This window comes from Prunus persica, chromosome G6 (genome assembly GCF_000346465.2).
Source record: "Prunus persica cultivar Lovell chromosome G6, Prunus_persica_NCBIv2, whole genome shotgun sequence".
In the NCBI taxonomy this organism is placed as follows: domain Eukaryota; kingdom Viridiplantae; phylum Streptophyta; class Magnoliopsida; order Rosales; family Rosaceae; genus Prunus; species Prunus persica.
Genome location: NC_034014.1, coordinates 29068568 through 29086032, shown reverse-complemented (window position 1 = coordinate 29086032; position 17465 = coordinate 29068568). Strand labels below are relative to the sequence as shown.

The following is a 17465-nucleotide window of genomic DNA, read 5'->3' as shown; positions in this document are numbered from 1 at the left end:
CTTAGCTTGAAAGGATATGTGTTTCAGATCTGGGATGGAGCTTTTTAAGAGAGAGAGAAAGAAATGGGGATGAGGATGAATGGATAAGTGGCTTGAATAGATTTTCCAGTAGCTTTTGGCTTGGTGATGTTGAACCGAGATTGTGTGAGCTTGGCATGAGAGCTTGGAGTGTGGAAGCTAAAGACCCACAAGTTTAGCAAATGAGAATGCATGTGCTTGGCTTGGTGTTGGATATGCTTGCTTTTGGGTGTTGATAATTGTAGGGGTCTTTTTATTCCAGCAGCCTAACGAATGGGCTTGGGCTGTCAAAAAAGAGAAACATGTGAAGCTGCCCCTGTGTCTGAGTTTAAGGATCAGGCCCCAAGAGTGTTTCAAAAGGGTAGCAGAGTCTTAGGAAACACCTTGGTCTTCTTCGCCAATGAAAGCAACTATCGCTTACAGATAAATTCTTGGCTTGGCATGAGAAGCTTGTGGCATGGGAGCTGAGCATTCATGAGTTAAGCATGAGAGAGAGAAAGAGCTACGATTTCTAGAAGAGAAGATGGGAGGAGATGAAGGAATATGGCTCGAAATTGCAGGGGTTTCAGGGATGAGAAATGATGATTGCTCTCTGGATGTGTGTTTATGGAAAGAGAGGAAGAAGATGGAAGCATGAGTGGCTTTAGCATATTTCCAGCAGCTTGACAAAAGCTTTATCAAGCTCCTGGGTGATTTGACAGAAGAGAAAATGGGAAGCAATGGAAGAACAAGGCTTGAAATTGAAGGGTTCCAGAGATGAGAGCCGATGCTTGCTCTCTCTAGATGTAGGTTTTGAAAGAGAGAAATGAGGAAGATGGAAGAACAAATCATGAAATTGAAGGGTTCCAGAGGGAATGCTTGCCTTCGATGAATTCTCATGGTTGCTAGGAGGCTTGCAGCAACCAAGGTGAGTTGTTTTTGCAGGGTAGAAAGTGCTTTCTTTTATAGGCGCTGAAAACCTTAATTTTGTCAATCCACCCTCTCCCATTTTCCTTCACTTTCTTCCATTCCACCTTATTTGGTGAAACTTCTATAGCCTGAGCATGTGGGCATGAAGCTTTTTGGAGTTCCAAGGTCCTCAGGCAGCTGGACTTCTCCATGTGGGTGAGGACCCACCCACTTTTTCTTCTTGTTTTCTCACCAAAGCTTGAAGAGGAAATGATGGGTAAGGGTGTTTGGTCATGGGTTTGCTTGGTTTTGGTGGTTTGGCTGCGATATGGTTTTAGAGATGCAAGACGTTGGATATTTTATAAGGTGTTGGGCTGTTTTGTTTCCAGCGGCTTGTGAGTTCCTTTTGATTTCGTCAGACTGCTGGAAGCTTTGGCTAATGTGAGATTTTTCTCACGTGTTATGGGTTATTAGGTTTTCTTAAGGTGATAGGCTACTAGGTTTTCTCTCATGCTCACTCATATGTTCGGGCTCAAGGAATGGGCTTGAGTTTTGGTGCTCCCAAGTAGCCCAAAACTTCCACCCCTTGGACCATCAATGGGCCTCGTGAATACTCGTAACCATCCATACCACAACCCGCTCAGCAAGCCCCAGGGATTCGCGTGGCTTGGGCCCACTTAAGCTTGTAGCGTGGTATGTTGTTTAAATAAAGATTTTCTGCTTGGTGTTGTACTGGGTCGAAAATATATTTGGGCCCAACCTTTGATTTTTTGGGCTTCAACAATAATTTATTGTTTGTGGCTATGGCTATGGGGATTTAAGAGTTTCAAGAGAAGAAGGATGAGAGGAAAAGCTTGAGGTTTGAAGGCTACGGTGTTTACAGTTTGGAAGAAAGGAAAAACTTGGAGTTATGCTTGGTGAGGCTTTATGGATTTAAGAGTTTCAAGAAAATGAGGATGGGAGGAAAAGATTAAGGCTTGAAGGCTAAGGCTATGGTGTTTATAGTTTGGAAGGGTATGAGGAGGAAGGAAAAGCTTGGAGATATGCTTGGTAAGGCTTTATAAGGAAGATGGAAGATTTCGAGGCTAAGAAAGTATAAGAAATAGTTGTGATAGCTGAGGAATAGCTGGGATGACTGTTGGAATGCTTGCAGCAGCCGAATGGAGGAAGGAAAGTGGTCTGATGGATGCTGGGGTGCTTGAGCAACCAAGAGATGTTGGTCGATGATTGCTGGGATGCTTGCAGCAGCCAAAGGATGGAGGTTGATGGCTCAGGAATGACTGTGATGGCTGCTGTAATGCTTGCAGCAACTGAAAAAATGTGAGTTCTCATGGTTGCTGAGGGGCTTGTAGCAACCAAGATGGGTTGATTTTGTCTGGGCAATGCCTCCCAATTTATAGAAGGTAAAGGCTTTCTTTGGTTTCCAATAGATAAAAAGAAGTGTTAGAGCTAGTCTATTTTCAACGGGTAAAATGGAGCATTGAGATATTCTTATTTCCAACAGGTAAAGTTAGGCATTGGAAAATGACTATTTCCTATTCGTAAAAGGAAGTGTCGGAATTGGCTTGTTTCCAGTAGGTAAAAGGGAGTGCTTGAAGAATATCTCATTTGCTCACCCACATTGGAGAACTCTAAGTAATGGGCTTGGACTTTGGTGCTCCCAAGTAGTTAGCCTAAAGTCTTCATTATCCAAGAGATTCCATGGGCCTTGTGGGCCTCCGTAACCTTCCACACCACAATCCCTCTTGCAAGCTCCGTAAACAACATAACTTAGGTTCATGTGAGCTTGGTACGTGATTGGCATAAGAAAAATGTATTATTGGTTTGGCATGGCATGTACATTATTTCTATATTTATTTAAAAATTAATTTCCAAAATGCAACTTGGATTAACGCATGACTAATATTATATGTTATATTGGGCTTTAAATGTCTTTGGGCTTCCTGTGGCTTTTTTGGGCCTTAACAACTCTCTTTGGGCAAAAACTTTGAAGGGTCTTTATTTCCCAAATGAAAATTTTCTTCAAGCCAGAAAGGGTAGTCAGGCTTCCTGGGGGTGGGCTAGTTTACTGCAGGGGAGGGATATTCTGTTGTAAGGAGCTCACTAGCAAGTTCTTGATGGCTCTCAGGTTAGGCTATGAGTTGATAATTGGATTCTAGGTTTTGAAGGTGGAAGGCTGCAACCTGTGGCTAATGGTATGGTGGATTTAGAGCAAAGAGTCAATTCCATTATTAATTTTGATACCCGTAATTGGGACCTCAACCCAATTCGACACCTGATTGATGATAGAGCTGTTGAAGCCATTTCCAAGATTAAATTTGCAAGGCCGAGGAATAAAGATAGACTGGTGTGGCCTTTCGAAAAGAATGGATTCTACTCTGTAAAATCTGGGTATCACTGGCTGCATAGCTCCTCAATTACTCGGCAGCAAAATAGACCCTCCTCCTCTCGCGATGTTGATGTGATTTGCTAGAAGTTTGTTTGGCAAACAAAAGCTCCCCCAAAAATTTATAATTTTATTTAGAGAGCTTTCCGGAATGGAATTGCCATGAAGGAGAACTTATTTCTGTAAAAAATGGGCACCTCCCCCGTTTGCTCTATTTGCGGTGAATTTGCCGAATATGTTGAACACATGCTCTTACTCAGTCCTTGGGTTGAACCTGTGTGGTTTGGTGGCCAATTGAATATCAAGATAGACAAGGTTGCGATCACAAGTATGGATAGATGGTTGTTGTCAATCACAAATGAGTACTCTGATCTAAGTGTGACTGATCGAGAATGGATGAGTACTATTATTGCCCACAAATGCTGGCACATTTGGAAAGCCCATTGTAAAACTTTATGAACATGTTCATTCAATGTCCCTTAATTCGACTACCAAGATCTCATTATTTTATGTAAAATGATTTCACTATCACGAATGAAATACTGCACATAGATACCTTAAGCTAGCTTTCTGCTTAATTCCATTCAAATACTTGTGATAACATATACGACAGGTAAGTTACTTTGATCTGTTGCATGAAATTTTTTCTTTATTTGGAACCTCAAACCAGATTAACATCCATCGAAACCAACCGTCAATAAAATAATAAACTCAGTAAAACTACTTAAACAAATAAGCTCCCACTGATTTAGGCATTCATATCGGCTATCGGTCCCATGCTTAAGACATGCCTATGAAAAACAGCATTTGGCACCCCTTTGGCGAGAGGATCTGCTATCATATGTTCAATGCTAATGTGACTTAAAGTAGTGTAACCTTGAGCAATTTTCTCCTTTACTATTATGTATTTAACGTCTAGTAGCCTCGAACCTCTTGTTCTTTTACTTCCTTTTGCAAATACACTGCTGCACTATTGTCATTCCAAAGTTGAATAGGTTTGTGAATAGATTCTACCACATTCAAACTAAGAATGAAATTTCTTAACCACATAACTTGAGAAGTGGCTTCATAACATGCTAGAAATTCAGCAAGCATTGTTGATCCAGCTGTGAGATGTTGTTTAATGCTTCTCTATGATACTGCAGCTCCTCCAAACATAAACACAAAACCAGTTGTAGATTTTAATGTATCTTGGCATTCTGCAAAGTTAGCATATGCAAATCCTTGTAATTCCAGTTGCTCACTTATCTTGAATACCAGTTTGTAGTCTTTTGTTCTCCGCAAGTATCTCATAACCTTATTCATTGCAACCCAATGTGCTTGTCCATGGTTTGACTGAAATCTCCCTAACATGCTAACTGCAAAAGCCAAATCAAGTCTTTTACACACTTATGCATACATTAAACTCCCCACTAGTGAAGCATGGGGTTTGTAAGCCATTTCAAGCTTTTCTTGTTCAGTTTTAGGTGCCTACTTAGTGCTTAACTTATCTCCTTTTGCAATGGGAACATCACTTCCTGCACAATCCTGCATGTTGAATCTTTTAAGCACCTTCTCTATATAAGATCTCTGTGATAGTCCAAGCAAACCCTTCTCAAGCCAATAAAATGTCATCCACATAGAAAACCAAGATAATGAAATGTCTCCCACTCATCTTCATATAAATGCACTCATCCAATGCATTTTCTGTGAATCCATATGCCTTCACAACCTTGTTGAATTTCAAATACCATTTTCTTGAGGCTTGCTTTAGTCCATAAATTGATTTGCACAACTTGCAGACTAAATTCTTCTTCTTTTTTTCTTGAATGAAGCCTTTTGGTTGCATCATGTAAATCTCTTCTTCAAGATCTTCATTTAGGAATGCAGTTTTAACATCAATATGATGCAAGTGTAGATCAAAATGTGCTATAAGTGCCATAATTATCCTTAATGAATCTTTAATTGAGACTGGTGAGAAAGTCTTTAGATGTCTCTATGAATCTTGTAGTATGATGAGGGCAGTAGAATCTATATCCCTTTGTTCTCTTAGGGTAACCAACAAAATAGCAACTTAAAGTTCTCGGATCTAACTTCTTTTCTTCAGGATTATAAGGCTTTGCTTCTGCTTTACAACCTCATACCCTAAAATGTTTGATGCTTGGTTTCCTTTCATTCCATACTTCATAGGGAATTTGATTTATGCTTTTAATTGGAATTCTATTAAGGATATAGTTGGCAGTTTTAAGAGCTTCTCCCCATAGAAAAATTGGTAATTTGGTACAGCTCATCATACTTCTTATTATATCCTTTAAGGTTTTGTTTCTTCTTTATGAGATTCCATTATGTTGAGGAGTGCTTGGATTTGTATATTGAGCCATGATTCCTTCTTGTTGAAGGAATTTTGCAAAAGATCCAAGATTTCTCCAAGTCTCATCGAACCTTCCATAGTATTCTCCACCTCTATCTGATCGAACCACTTTAATTTTGAGATTCAGTTGATTTTCTGCTTCAGCCTTGTAAATTTTGAACATGTCTAAGGCACTTGATTTTTCTTTAATGAGAAAAACATGTCCATACCTTGAAAAATCGTCTGTAAAGGTTATGAAGTAGGTGAATCCTTCATGAGTTGGATTTGGGAGAGGTCCACAAATGTCTGTATGGATGAGTTCTAGAACACCTTTGCTTCCTCTTGCTCCTTTTTTCCTCAAATTTGTTAATTTTCCGTTGACACATTCAATGCATACATCTGTGTTTTCATGATTCTATGGTGGTATGATTAATTCTTTGCATAGATGAGTTATCCTTTCTTTTGAAACATGTCCAGGCCTTTTATGCCATAATCTATATGAGACTTCGTTGATTTTGGTTTGCACTGTGTTTACTTCCATTTTAATTCTTTTGCAGTTGAGTCGAAACATTCCATCAATAAGACTTGCTTTGCCAACTAAATCTTTATTTATGAAAATAGAACAACCAGTTCCATCAAAATTCAAATTGAATTTTGATTTTACAAGTCTAGTAATTGACATAAACTCTTCTTCATAGAAGGAACATAAACTACCTCATCTAATTCCAAAACAAAACCAAAATCTAGCTCTATTTTAATTGTCCCTATGTAGTCTACTTGAACTTTTTCTTCATTTCCCACGAATACTTTGACTTCATCCTTGCTTGGCAGCCTCTTACTTGTAAACTCCTGCAAAGAATTAGCTACATGAATAGAAGCACCAGTGTCTAACCACTATGAATCAAATGAAAAATTAACCAAATTGGATTCGAAACAAACTAGAATCTATTGCTGTTAGCTTTTCTCTTCTTCTTTTCCAACCATTTCTTATACTTCCGGCAGTCCCTTTTGATATGTCCTGCTTTCTTGCAAAAGAAACAAGCCATTCTTGTTGTTGGTTTCAAATCCTTTTGTGTGATACTTTCTTGCTCTTTTCCAGTTGCAGTCCTATACTTATTTTCCTTGTTCTGCTTAGTTTGAACCATGTTGACCATTTGGCTCCCATTTCTCTTATGATATTGTGCTCTTGCTGAACATAAATAGTAATGAGATCATTCAAGGTCCAGTTCTCTTTCTGAGCAATGTAGGTTTCCTTTAGGGGCTTAAATTCCTTAGGCAATGAATTCAGTGCAAAATGGACCATCATATCCTCATCTACTGTCATTTTCAGTTCCTGCAGCTTAGTCCCTACGTCAATCAAGTTCATGATGACGCAACAAATAGAAGTCTATACAATGATGACCCATAAATGTCACAAAGAAGAGTTCTGAAATGCGTGATTTCTTGCCTTATGGAGCTTCTGTTCAGAGGGAAAAAGTTTTAATGATTATAATTCATATTGTTGAGAAGCATTGGTTACAATTTCCCACTGAACATGCGTTTTACTCTTGTTTTTAGAGCGGTGTAGAAGAGTACTTGTTACTCTTAGTTACTATATTAAAGATGATGAAACATAAAGGGGCCTCATTTTAATTTTTGACCCGGGGCCATCCAAAAGTCAGGGCCGGTACATGAGCTTGCGAGAGGGAATCATTTAATACAAAGTGAAACTTTGGCTGCTCTTAAGACGTCATTGGACCAACTTGCTGGGGGTTTGTACATGAGCTTGCAAAATTTGTGTTGGATGTGATGCAAAATTATTTTGCTCAATACTGGGGAAATGGGGATGTTCGTTCTAAAGAAACTGTCATGTTGAGTTACATTAACTTATTGGAGCAGCTAATAATTTGTGTCTCACCGCATATTGGACCTCATGTGAAGGACGATGCAAGAAAGCTTAGCAATCCAGTGGAAAGCAAAAATGGGATAGCTGATACTCAAAATTCATTGGAACATTTGGGTTTTTTGCAGTTTATTGCTAAATATGGTTTGTTTTCTACCTTTACTAGATATGATATCGAATCGCTTCTTGGGAGGATTTCTCATCAGAATCTCAGTTTTGCAGATAAGATCCCTAGTAAGTTTCTTGAATATGAATTGTCATATTGTGTTCATTGTGCTGTTTGTGTTTAGCTTACCATCAATCTTGTTTATCCCTTGATAGGCTCTGTTTGTACATAATTTTGCTATTTACAGTGTTTTGGCTATAGGTGTTTGTAGCTCCCCAGTCTGCAGTGCTGCGGATCTTGGTTTACCATCCTCGTACCAGTAAGTTAATGACTGGCCCAACTTTGGTAGGTTGCCGACCTGCTTGCTTTTGTGAGTTGCATTACTTCCATTTTGGAGAAGCAACTGTTTTGACTGACTCAATTGTTGACAGCATAGATGGAGCTTTTGAAATACTCGAGCGAGAACATGTTTTTCCTGTTCATACAATGTTTTTGGTTTTTTTCTTGTTCTAGGTTAGATGTTTATGTTGATGATTTTAACGTGTATTTGGTTCACCCCCATGATTTGCTTTGATACCGAACCTAAAGCTCTTTTACACGTGATGTAATTTCGATCATCAACTGATTCAAACATCGGACTATTTTCTTTTGATGCAGAGTTTGTTGTTATAAAATCAGATTTGGAAAATATTATTTTTATTCTAAGAGGTTGGTAATCCCACTAATGTTAGCGAGTGGGCAAGTCTTGCAGGGAAGGATTCCCAGTTCTGGAAACTTCTAATTCCATGGGATGCAATTAATGGGGCAGTGAACTTTCTAATTTTCTTTTAAAATTTTTTTACCATAAATAAATAATAAACCAATTAAATGTTAAAACAATGAAAGCCATAATTATAAGAACCCGACATCTTATAATTTAAAAGAAAAAATAAGTAAAGGACTCACTAGTGTAGTGGTTTGGAGTATTTACTCCCTCAGGCAAGGTCCTGAGTTCGAGTCCTCAGGCATCTGTGTTGTGTGTGTGAATTTAATATGCTATCGCCCCTTTCAATAGGAAAGGACCTCAAAAAAACAAAAAAAGCCATTGACATAATAATTAAATGATTTTTTTTTTACTAATAACACACGCTCACGTGTTTAGCAATTGATTTTCTGTTTTGTTTATTTATTTATTTATATTTTAAAATTTAAAAAAAATTACGTTTCATATAAATAAAACTCATTATTTGATTTTGTTTTTAATTTAAATTATTTTAATAGAAAAAATATAAATTAATCATACTATCTTCATTTAATTAATAATTTTAATTTTTATGTTTGTATTAACTAAGGTCATTTTCTGGTAATTTGGATATTTCATCATTCTTTATCTTTTGCTCTCTATATATCGATAGATTAAATTAGTTTTTTTTAATACTAATAATTAAATTACTTTAAATGAAAGAAAATAAGATATTAAGCGCTAAATCCAAAATTAAAACAGGTCAATGACGAGTAGGACTGGATTTGGACACGTGGTACCTTGCATGCTTGGGTGGTCCCTCCTCGTAGGGAGAGAGAAATTATATAGAAACTTGAGAAGGATACGTGAACGTGAAAGTTGTACGACTCTCTCCCTCACAACACAACGCTCTCTCTTCTTCTTCTGTTCTCTCTCTGATACACTCTCTCTGGTTTAGGGTTTCAGAAAGCGAAGTCTTCACAGGCGGGAAAGCTCCGACTAGGCGCTAGGGTTTTCTTGTCTTCTTCCAACTTTCAATCTTCATTCTCCACCACCACGGCGTCCGTACCGTACGGTTATGGAGAAGATAGCCTCGGATTTGAAAATGTCTGAGACGAAGCAGAGCTGTCTCGGCCAGGCCTACGAAGCCTTGCATGCCCAAGCTTCATCCATCCTCCACTTTGGTGTGCAGTGGAAGGAGCTTGAGGACCACTTTGAGTCGACCCGGAACTCGCTCCAGACCCGACTCCGAGAACTCGAGAACCGCGAGAAGAAAATTGACGACCGAGAGAAGCGTTTGGGAGCCTTAGAGTTGAATTTTGACTCGGAGATGGCGTCCAAAGCCGAGAAGTTGCGTGGAGTTGAGAAATCGATCGAAGAGGTTGAATCAGGTAAACACCACTTCAATTTGCAATCGCTTAAGCTACTGATTGAAGAGCATAATGAAGAGCTTGATGTTAAAGAGAAGCGATTCTCAGAACTTCAGAGATTGGTTGGAGAGAAAGAGAGGGAGTGTGATTTAATTGATAAACGTGTTAAAGAGCGCACAAAGAAATTGAATTGGGTTATGAAATGTGTAGAAGAGAGGTCCAGAGAGGTTGAGTCTAAGAAGGGGGAAGTGGAAGTGGTTCAGGGGGTATTGAACAAGTGCAGAGAGGATATTGAGTTGCAAGAGAGGCAATTAAATTGGATGATGGGAATGATTGAGGAGCGCCAGAAAGTATATAATTTGAGAGAAGAGCAAATTAACGCAGCTCAAATATATATTGAAGAATGTGACGATAAGATGAAATTGAAAATGGAGGAACTTCGTTTGGTTCAGAGATCATTGGAGGAATGCTCTAATACTTTGGAATCCAAAGAGAACATAATTAGGGAAATGGAGTTGAAATTGAGAGATTTTTATTTGCTTAAGAAATCAATGGAGGAGTGGTCCAGTGAACTTGAATTTAAAGAGAGGGAACTTGAAGGATGGTTTGAGAAGCTTGAACTGAAAGAGAAACAATTTGAGCCACAACTCGAGGAACTCCATTTGATGGATAAGAGGATCAATGAATGCCTCAATGAGGTTCAGTTGCAAGAGAAACATTTAGATTCACTCCAAAAATCGATACAGGAACGTGAAAAGAATTTGGATTCACTCTCCTATGGACTTAAATTGAAAGAGAGGCAACTTGAACAACTGGCCAAAGAGCTTGAATTGAAGCAGAAAGAAGTTGATTGGATTCGAAAATCCACTGAAACTAATACCAAAAAAATGAGATTGAAGAAGAAGACTAATATCCTTGATTCTCAAGCGAAGATTGAGCAATTGGAACATACTCCTGGTAACAATGCCACTGTTCCTTTTTCCAAAAGTATCCAGTCCCGCATCTACAGGAATGGTAGAGACTTGCAGTTGTTCCTGAATGAGCACTTGAAGAGTCATGATTTATTGGGTACCGAAATCTCAGCAATTCTTCAAGCGTCATCAGACCCAGCCAAATTAGTTTTGGATGCAATGCAAGGGTTTTACCCTTCAAATTCGGTTGTGGAAAACTGGGAGTGTGACTTTGATTTGAGCGTTATTAGAAGGAGTTGTATTCTTCTGTTACAAGAGTTAAAGAGAGTCTCACCACAAATTAATCCTCAGGTGAGAGGAGAATCAAAGAAGTTGGCAGGCAATTGGAAGGATAGGATGATTGTGGTGGTAGAAAATTGGTTAGAGGTTTTGGGATTTTTATTGCTTCTTACTACATATGACTTGACCTCTACTTATGATGAGAATGAGCTTCAAAGTCTTCTTGTTGTAGTTTCTCAGCATTCACTGGCTACTGAATTAAGACAGGCCCTTGGTATATCAGGTAAGGCAAATGGTAAGATTTTCTTTTTTTGTTTTTTTCTCTTTTTATATTTGTTGATGTTTATGTCTCAGTTTTTAATTTCTATAATACTCTTTCCCTATTTGGAATATGTAATAAATTGTTTCTGATTAAATACTCTGCGTTCAGGAGCCACATTGGATAATTGTTAGGTCAACAAATAAAAATCTATGCAATGATACCCTTCACATGTGATGCGATGGGATATGCTTGTAAATCTGTCTCATTTTATAGCACTGATGGCCCATACATGTACATGGAAAAGTTCTGAAATGTAGATATTGTGCCTTATGGGTGCTTCTTTTAGAGGAAAAAATAAATAAAGGAAAAAAATGGAAATTGAATGCTTATAGTTTTTGCATTGTAGATTGGTTACATTCCCTATTGCACGTGACTCAGAATTTTGCATTACAGTGGTAATTTTCTCTAAGAAGCTATTGCAAGCAATGATATTTAAGCATATTTCAAAATAGTTGTGCTTTTAGGCCTTGTTATATTCTGGAAAGAAGTGTTTTCATTTTATTTTTTAATCAATAAATACTCTCTTTTGTCCTGGTCTGAAAATCAAAGTAGTTTCATTGTCCCCATTTTATAATTATGTTGTTTTAGGCTAAGAGCATATCTTGTTCCATGTTTCTTTCTGATTTATCTCATAAGAATTTCAGTGTTGGGGCCAGGCACACATGCTCTTCATTTGTTGTCATTTTATCCTAAATCTTGTTCTTGCATATTGTGCATATACTTCTGACGTGTTCTTTTAGGCAGTATCTATCTCCAATCTGCACATAATACCTTCTGATGTTTTGGCATATAGCTAAATAAGTGTTTTCTTATTTATTTTTAGTTTCGCTAGGTGATATTTCAACCTAATTGCAATGCCGACCATCACTTTCGCTCAAAGCTTATGTGGCACGTAATGCTATAAATATCTTTCCTTACTATCTTAAATTCAGAAATACACTCAGTAACAGTCTATTACATTTTTTTTATGTTCCTCATTGTAATTGCATAGAGAGCAGCATAATTAGTTCCCCAGTCAAAATTGGTGAACCCATATCTTCACTGGCCAAAAATGGAGCAACTTGTTCTCTGAATCTTCAACCAGGTGCCGCCACAGATGCAAGGAACTTGCAGGGGTTTTTAAATGAGCATTTAAATGGAAATCATTCAATACAAAAGGAAATGTCGGCTGCCCTTCAAACGTCATCGGACCCAGCAAAACTTGTGTTGGATGAGATTCAAACATCTTTTGCTCAATACTGGAGAAAAGGAGATGTTGGTTTCGATGAAACTTTCATGTTTAGTAACATTGCCCTATTGGAGGAGCTAATGAGGGTCTCACGGCATGTTGGACCTCATTTGAAAGAAGATGCAATAAAGCTAGCAGAGCAGTGGAAAGCAAAAATGAGAGCTGACACTCAAAATTCATTGGAGAGTTTGGGATTCTTGCAGTTTGTAGCCACATATGGGTTGCTCCCTACTTTGAATGGAGATGAGATTAAAAAGCTTCTTGGGATGATTTATCAGCATAAACAGGCTCTAGAATTATGTCTTACGCTTGGTTTTGCAGATAAGATCCCTGGTAAGTTTCTTGAAAATTGGCTTTCATAGTGTGCTGTTTGTGCTCCATTTACTATTACCCATTTATTTCTTGGTATGCGATTGAATTTTGTGCAATTTATAGTATTTTGGCTAAAGTTGTTTGTAACTACAGTGTCATAGATTCCATTTGTGTGCCCCTTGTGCAAGGGTGATACAGTTATCTTTGGGTTTCAAAGGATAGTTATTTTTCGGTTGGTTTTATACCCTGTCAGGAGAGCTAATGGGTTGAATATTAGCAAATGGCTTGAAGATGATTAAGAAAACTAAGATAAACTTCATGAGACAAGATAAGGTATAGAAAATTTCACAATGAAGTTAAATAAGTCAAAGATTTTTTACAGACTGGTTTTGATTGCTTTTATGGTTATTTATTGTATATTGTAAGCTCACGTGTTATAATTGTTGTTCAGACTGGAGAAATGTGTCCCTTTGTTGGCTTGGCATTTAGTTTGTTGGAATTGTGTACCTTCCTAGGATGATAGTTTCGTTACTCGTGTCTTTTTCTCCCTGGTATCTTGTTTTCCAGCTTACTTATGATTGGTGTTTGAGTTTCTTCTTTTGTATCTTAAATATGATTTCTTTTGTTAATGCATGTACTTATAGTAACTTCTTTAAGTTTGGGTCGTGATACCATGCAATTCTCCTTCTGAAATTTCTCTGGAACAGTACGATGAATCATGCAATTTGGTTTTACATGCAACAGATTTTATTCAGAATCTTATTGAAAGGAAGCAACTGTTTGAGGCTTTTAGGTTTATTTGCACCTTCAAGGTAAATGACAAGTTCTCCTCGGTACCACTCTTAAAAGAATATGTGGAAGGTGCAAGGAAGTCTTACAGGACAACTTGGAGGAAAAAGAAATCACTTGATGGAAAGGTACATTCACTCTTCTTTGGACATATCTGATAGCTGCTTCTTAATTTGTTGAATCTAGGGCCATCCCATTGTAAATCTACATCTATCAACGCTTATTTTTGCTCACAGAATGAGGTTGTAGACCACCAAATAGCTGATCTAAGAGCTGTGATTCAATGCATCGAAGATTACCACCTCGATTCTGAATACCCATCCAAGGACATCGAAATACAAATAGTTCAGCTGGAGAAAATGAAGGAGAATTGGAGAAAAATGGCGAAATCTCTTGGCTCTAAGGCTGAACAAGAGGAGAAATCTCTTGGCTTTAAGGCTGAACAAGAGGAGAAATCTCTTGGCTCCAAGGATGGTCAAGGGGAGAGATCTCTTGCCGCCACCCAGGTTGAACAAGAGGACAAACCTCTTGCCTCTAAGGAGAAGAAACCTAGTATCAGCACTTCTGTCTCCAAGGTTGAACAAGAGGATAAATCTCTGGCCTCCCAGGAGAAGAAACCTAGTACCAGCAATTCTGTCTCCAAGGTTGAACAAGAGGATAAATCTCTTGCTTCCCAGCAGAAGAAATGTAGTTCTATAATTTCTGCCTCCAAGGTTGAACAAGAGGATAAATCTCTTGCCTCCCAGAAGAAGAAACGCAGCACCAGAACTTCTGCCTCCAAGGCCGATCAAGAGGAGAAAAAAGAGAAGAAATGCAGCGCCAGCACTCCTGCTGCCTCCAAGGCCGAACAAGAGGAGAAAAAAGAGAAGAAATGCAGCACCAGCACTTCTTCTGCCTCCAAGGTTGAACAAGAGGAGAAAAAAGAGAAGAAACGCAGCACCAGCAGTTGTTCCTCCTCCAAGTTTGAACAGAGACAACAGAGTAAATATAAACGTCCTCGGACATCTGCTACACCCTATGCATTGCCAACTTTCCCTCGTGGCTATCTGCAGCCAAGTTCGTCCTTATTGCCGAAAGGAAATTATGGACACCATGGACATTTTTGAAAGATTATGAGCAAAGCCACACTCACTTATTCATTGAGTTGTGCAAACAAAAGGAGACAAAAAGTCCCTAATACAAGGAAATAGAGTCCAAGAAACATGAGTCCGGACTCTCAGGTCCATCACCTAGGAAACATAACTCTAGGTATTGAGGAATCACAGCCCTACGGTCTATCAATTTTGGTATAGCTTCCGTGCCGAATGCTGGAATGCAGCACTAGTATCTGTTCTTGCCCAACCTCCTGTATATGGCTATTATTAAATCTAGTACGAAGCATGAACCTGCCATACATGCTACTAACTTTGAAGGACCAATGTGCAGTGCTAATTGTGTTGATGGCACAACTTTGGTAGGTTGAAGGTAGACTACCTGCTCTATTTTTGTTTTTGTTGTTGTTGGTTTTCCCGAGTTGCATTGCTTTCATCTTGGAGAAGCCAAGTTCTTGTATTTTGACTGACCGACTTTATTGTAGAAATGTTTGACTGAGATGGAGGACTTGAAATATTGAAAAATCTTAATGCTCTTTTCAGATCAGTGTAAGCCCAATCTTACTAACTTGTCCAAAACAGAAGCTCATTCATTCAAAGGACCCATATCTTTTCTTGTGGGGAAACTTATAGTTCTCGTGTATATATATATATATATATATATATATATATATATATATACCCAGTCTGACTTTGTAGTTGAGAACTTTGCCACAGTTGACAATCAGTTAAGAACCCTTAATAGGAAATTTAAAATTGATTGGTCACGTCTAAACAAACATCTCAAAGCCCCTGAGAACCTGTCTAGACGAGATAGTTATCACCAAGCCTTCCCTGATAGTAGCCGCCGCCTAGAAATCTTTAGTGAATGGAAAGATTACATGCGGTCAGCCCAAGTTGAAATTTTCTACCTTGATTTTGTAGAAAGCCGCTATATGTCAAATGATGAGTTAAAAACCTTAACTCAGCAAAAATGGAAAATGGCAGATAAGTCTGTCGTTGAGTCTAGCCATCCTCCAGTAGAAACCATAATTATTGAGCATAAAGATACTCTTATTCCTGCTACTCCTTTCAAAACATTTGAAAGCAGTGACAGTAATAGAAGAATTCTTGAGCAAAATAATTATACAAACCAGAGTCTAATCGTTATAGGAAAACAGTTGGATACAATAGAAACTAAAATCGATAAGTTAGGTTCTACAGACGTAGAGTCTAAAAAGAAAGTTGAAAAACCAATTGTCCAGTTCCAGGATCTTAGGTCTAGCCCGACCCTTAAGATCACCCCAACAATGAAGAAAATAGAAGACATGTTAGCCCAGTTGACCCCTGCCAAAGTAGAAAAAACTGAGAAATCTGGTCTCAAAACACTAGATGCCTTTGCAGTAGAAAATACCTCTGAGTCTGAGTCTTCAGAAGTAAGCAACATTTCTAAAATTGAAAAAGCCTTTCAAACTTTAGAAATCCAAGTTGAACCCAAAGTTAAGAAATTAGAAAAGTTTGTCAGCCCCAGTAGTCTGACCAAAAATTGGTATCCCAGGCCAACACCTCCTGACATTCAATTTGAAGAAAGAAACCTGCAGACCCAGTTCTCTGTTTCTTCCGACAAATTGTATGAATGGAATATTGATGGTCTCTCTGAGCAAGAGATCCTCAATAAGTTACAACATATGTCTATGGTTGCCAATAGTTATATCACCAATCACAGTTTCAGACAGTCTGAAATTGTCCCTCTGTTAGTTACTGGTTTCACCGGTACTCTCAGAAGTTGGTGGGATAAACATCTGAGTCCTGAGTCTAAAAGCCGAATAACCTTTGCTGTAAAACTGAATGATGACGGTCACCCTATCTTTGACGAACGAATAGGTCAAGGTATAGAAGACGGTGTCAACACCCTGTTTTACACCATAATCGATCACTTCATAGGAACCCCTAGTAATCAAACTGCTAGGATCCATGATCAGTTGAGTAATCTTAGATGCCCAAAGTTGTCCGATTTCAGATGGTATAAGGATGTCTTCATCTCTAGGGTAATGCTTAGAGACGATAGTAATCAACCATTCTGGAAAGAAAAGTTTGTTAATGGTTTGCCAAACCTATTTGCCCATAAGATCAGAACTACCCTCAGTAATGAATTAGGTCATATTGATTGGGATAGTTTAACTTATGGTAACATTGTAAGCACAATTAATCAAGTTGGTATGAAAATGTGTGTTGATTACAAAATCGGAAAACAAATACAGTCCGATAGGAAATCAGCCAAATATGAGTTAGGAAACTTCTGTGAACAATACGGTCTCAGTAGCATTCCGCCCTCCAGAAGAATTAAGTCTAAGCCAAGTCACCTTAGGAAACGTCGGTTTTCCTCTAAAAGAAAACATTTTGCAGTTAAAAGTGATAATGAGTTTTATAAGAAAAAGAAAAGTTTTAAAAGAAAAAATTGGTCTAAAGCCCCCAGAAAAGCCCAGAAAAGTCGACCCAAAACCGATAAGTCCAAAGTTAAATGTTTTAAATGTCAAAAATTTGGTCATTATGCCTCTGAGTGTAAAGTCAAAGATGCCATTAAGCAGTTGCAGATCTCAGAAGCTGAAAGAGAAAAGTTGATTCAAGTTTTAGAGTTGCGAGACTCTGAAACGAGTAGCCCCGAAACCTTAGTTGCCAGTTCTGGTTATGATTCTGAACAAGCTTCAGATTCCCAGCCTAGTTCCCCTGATATCCAATTTGGTTGCACTGATAAATGCTGTAATAGATTAAATTCTGTTTTTGTTCTTACTAAACAGGAAGAACAAGAAGAGTTGTTAATTGACTTAATCAGCCGAGTAGAAAACCCTGAGTT

The 17465-nt window shown here is 38.2% G+C and overlaps 1 protein-coding gene across 2 annotated transcripts; it reads left to right on the top strand.

The window, feature by feature from the left end:
- Positions 9218-15179, top strand: LOC109950002 (FRIGIDA-like protein 5). 2 transcript variants are annotated; one of them, XM_020567375.1, is made up of 4 exons: positions 9218-11173; positions 12204-12773; positions 13497-13669; positions 13778-15179. In XM_020567375.1, exons 1-4 carry the CDS (start codon positions 9409-9411, stop codon positions 14645-14647), a joined length of 3378 nt encoding a protein of 1125 aa, XP_020422964.1. In that variant the 5' UTR covers positions 9218-9408; the 3' UTR covers positions 14648-15179. The 2 variants fall into 2 exon arrangements, with proteins under 2 accessions (XP_020422964.1, XP_020422963.1); XM_020567374.1 differs by having other exon boundaries at positions 9218-11185.

What these genes read in the sequence shown, in the direction of transcription:
- LOC109950002 (XM_020567374.1), top strand. Translation starts at nt 9,409, where the DNA reads ATGGAGAAGATAGCCTCGGATTTGAAAATGTCTGAGACGAAGCAGAGC. An exon ending in TATATCAGGTAAGGCAAATG is followed by an intron (nt 11,186 to 12,203) that starts GTAAGATTTTCT and finishes GTAATTGCATAG; the next exon opens with AGAGCAGCATAATTAGTTCC. An exon ending in AGAAATCACTTGATGGAAAG is followed by an intron (nt 13,670 to 13,777) that starts GTACATTCACTC and finishes TTTTGCTCACAG; the next exon opens with AATGAGGTTGTAGACCACCA.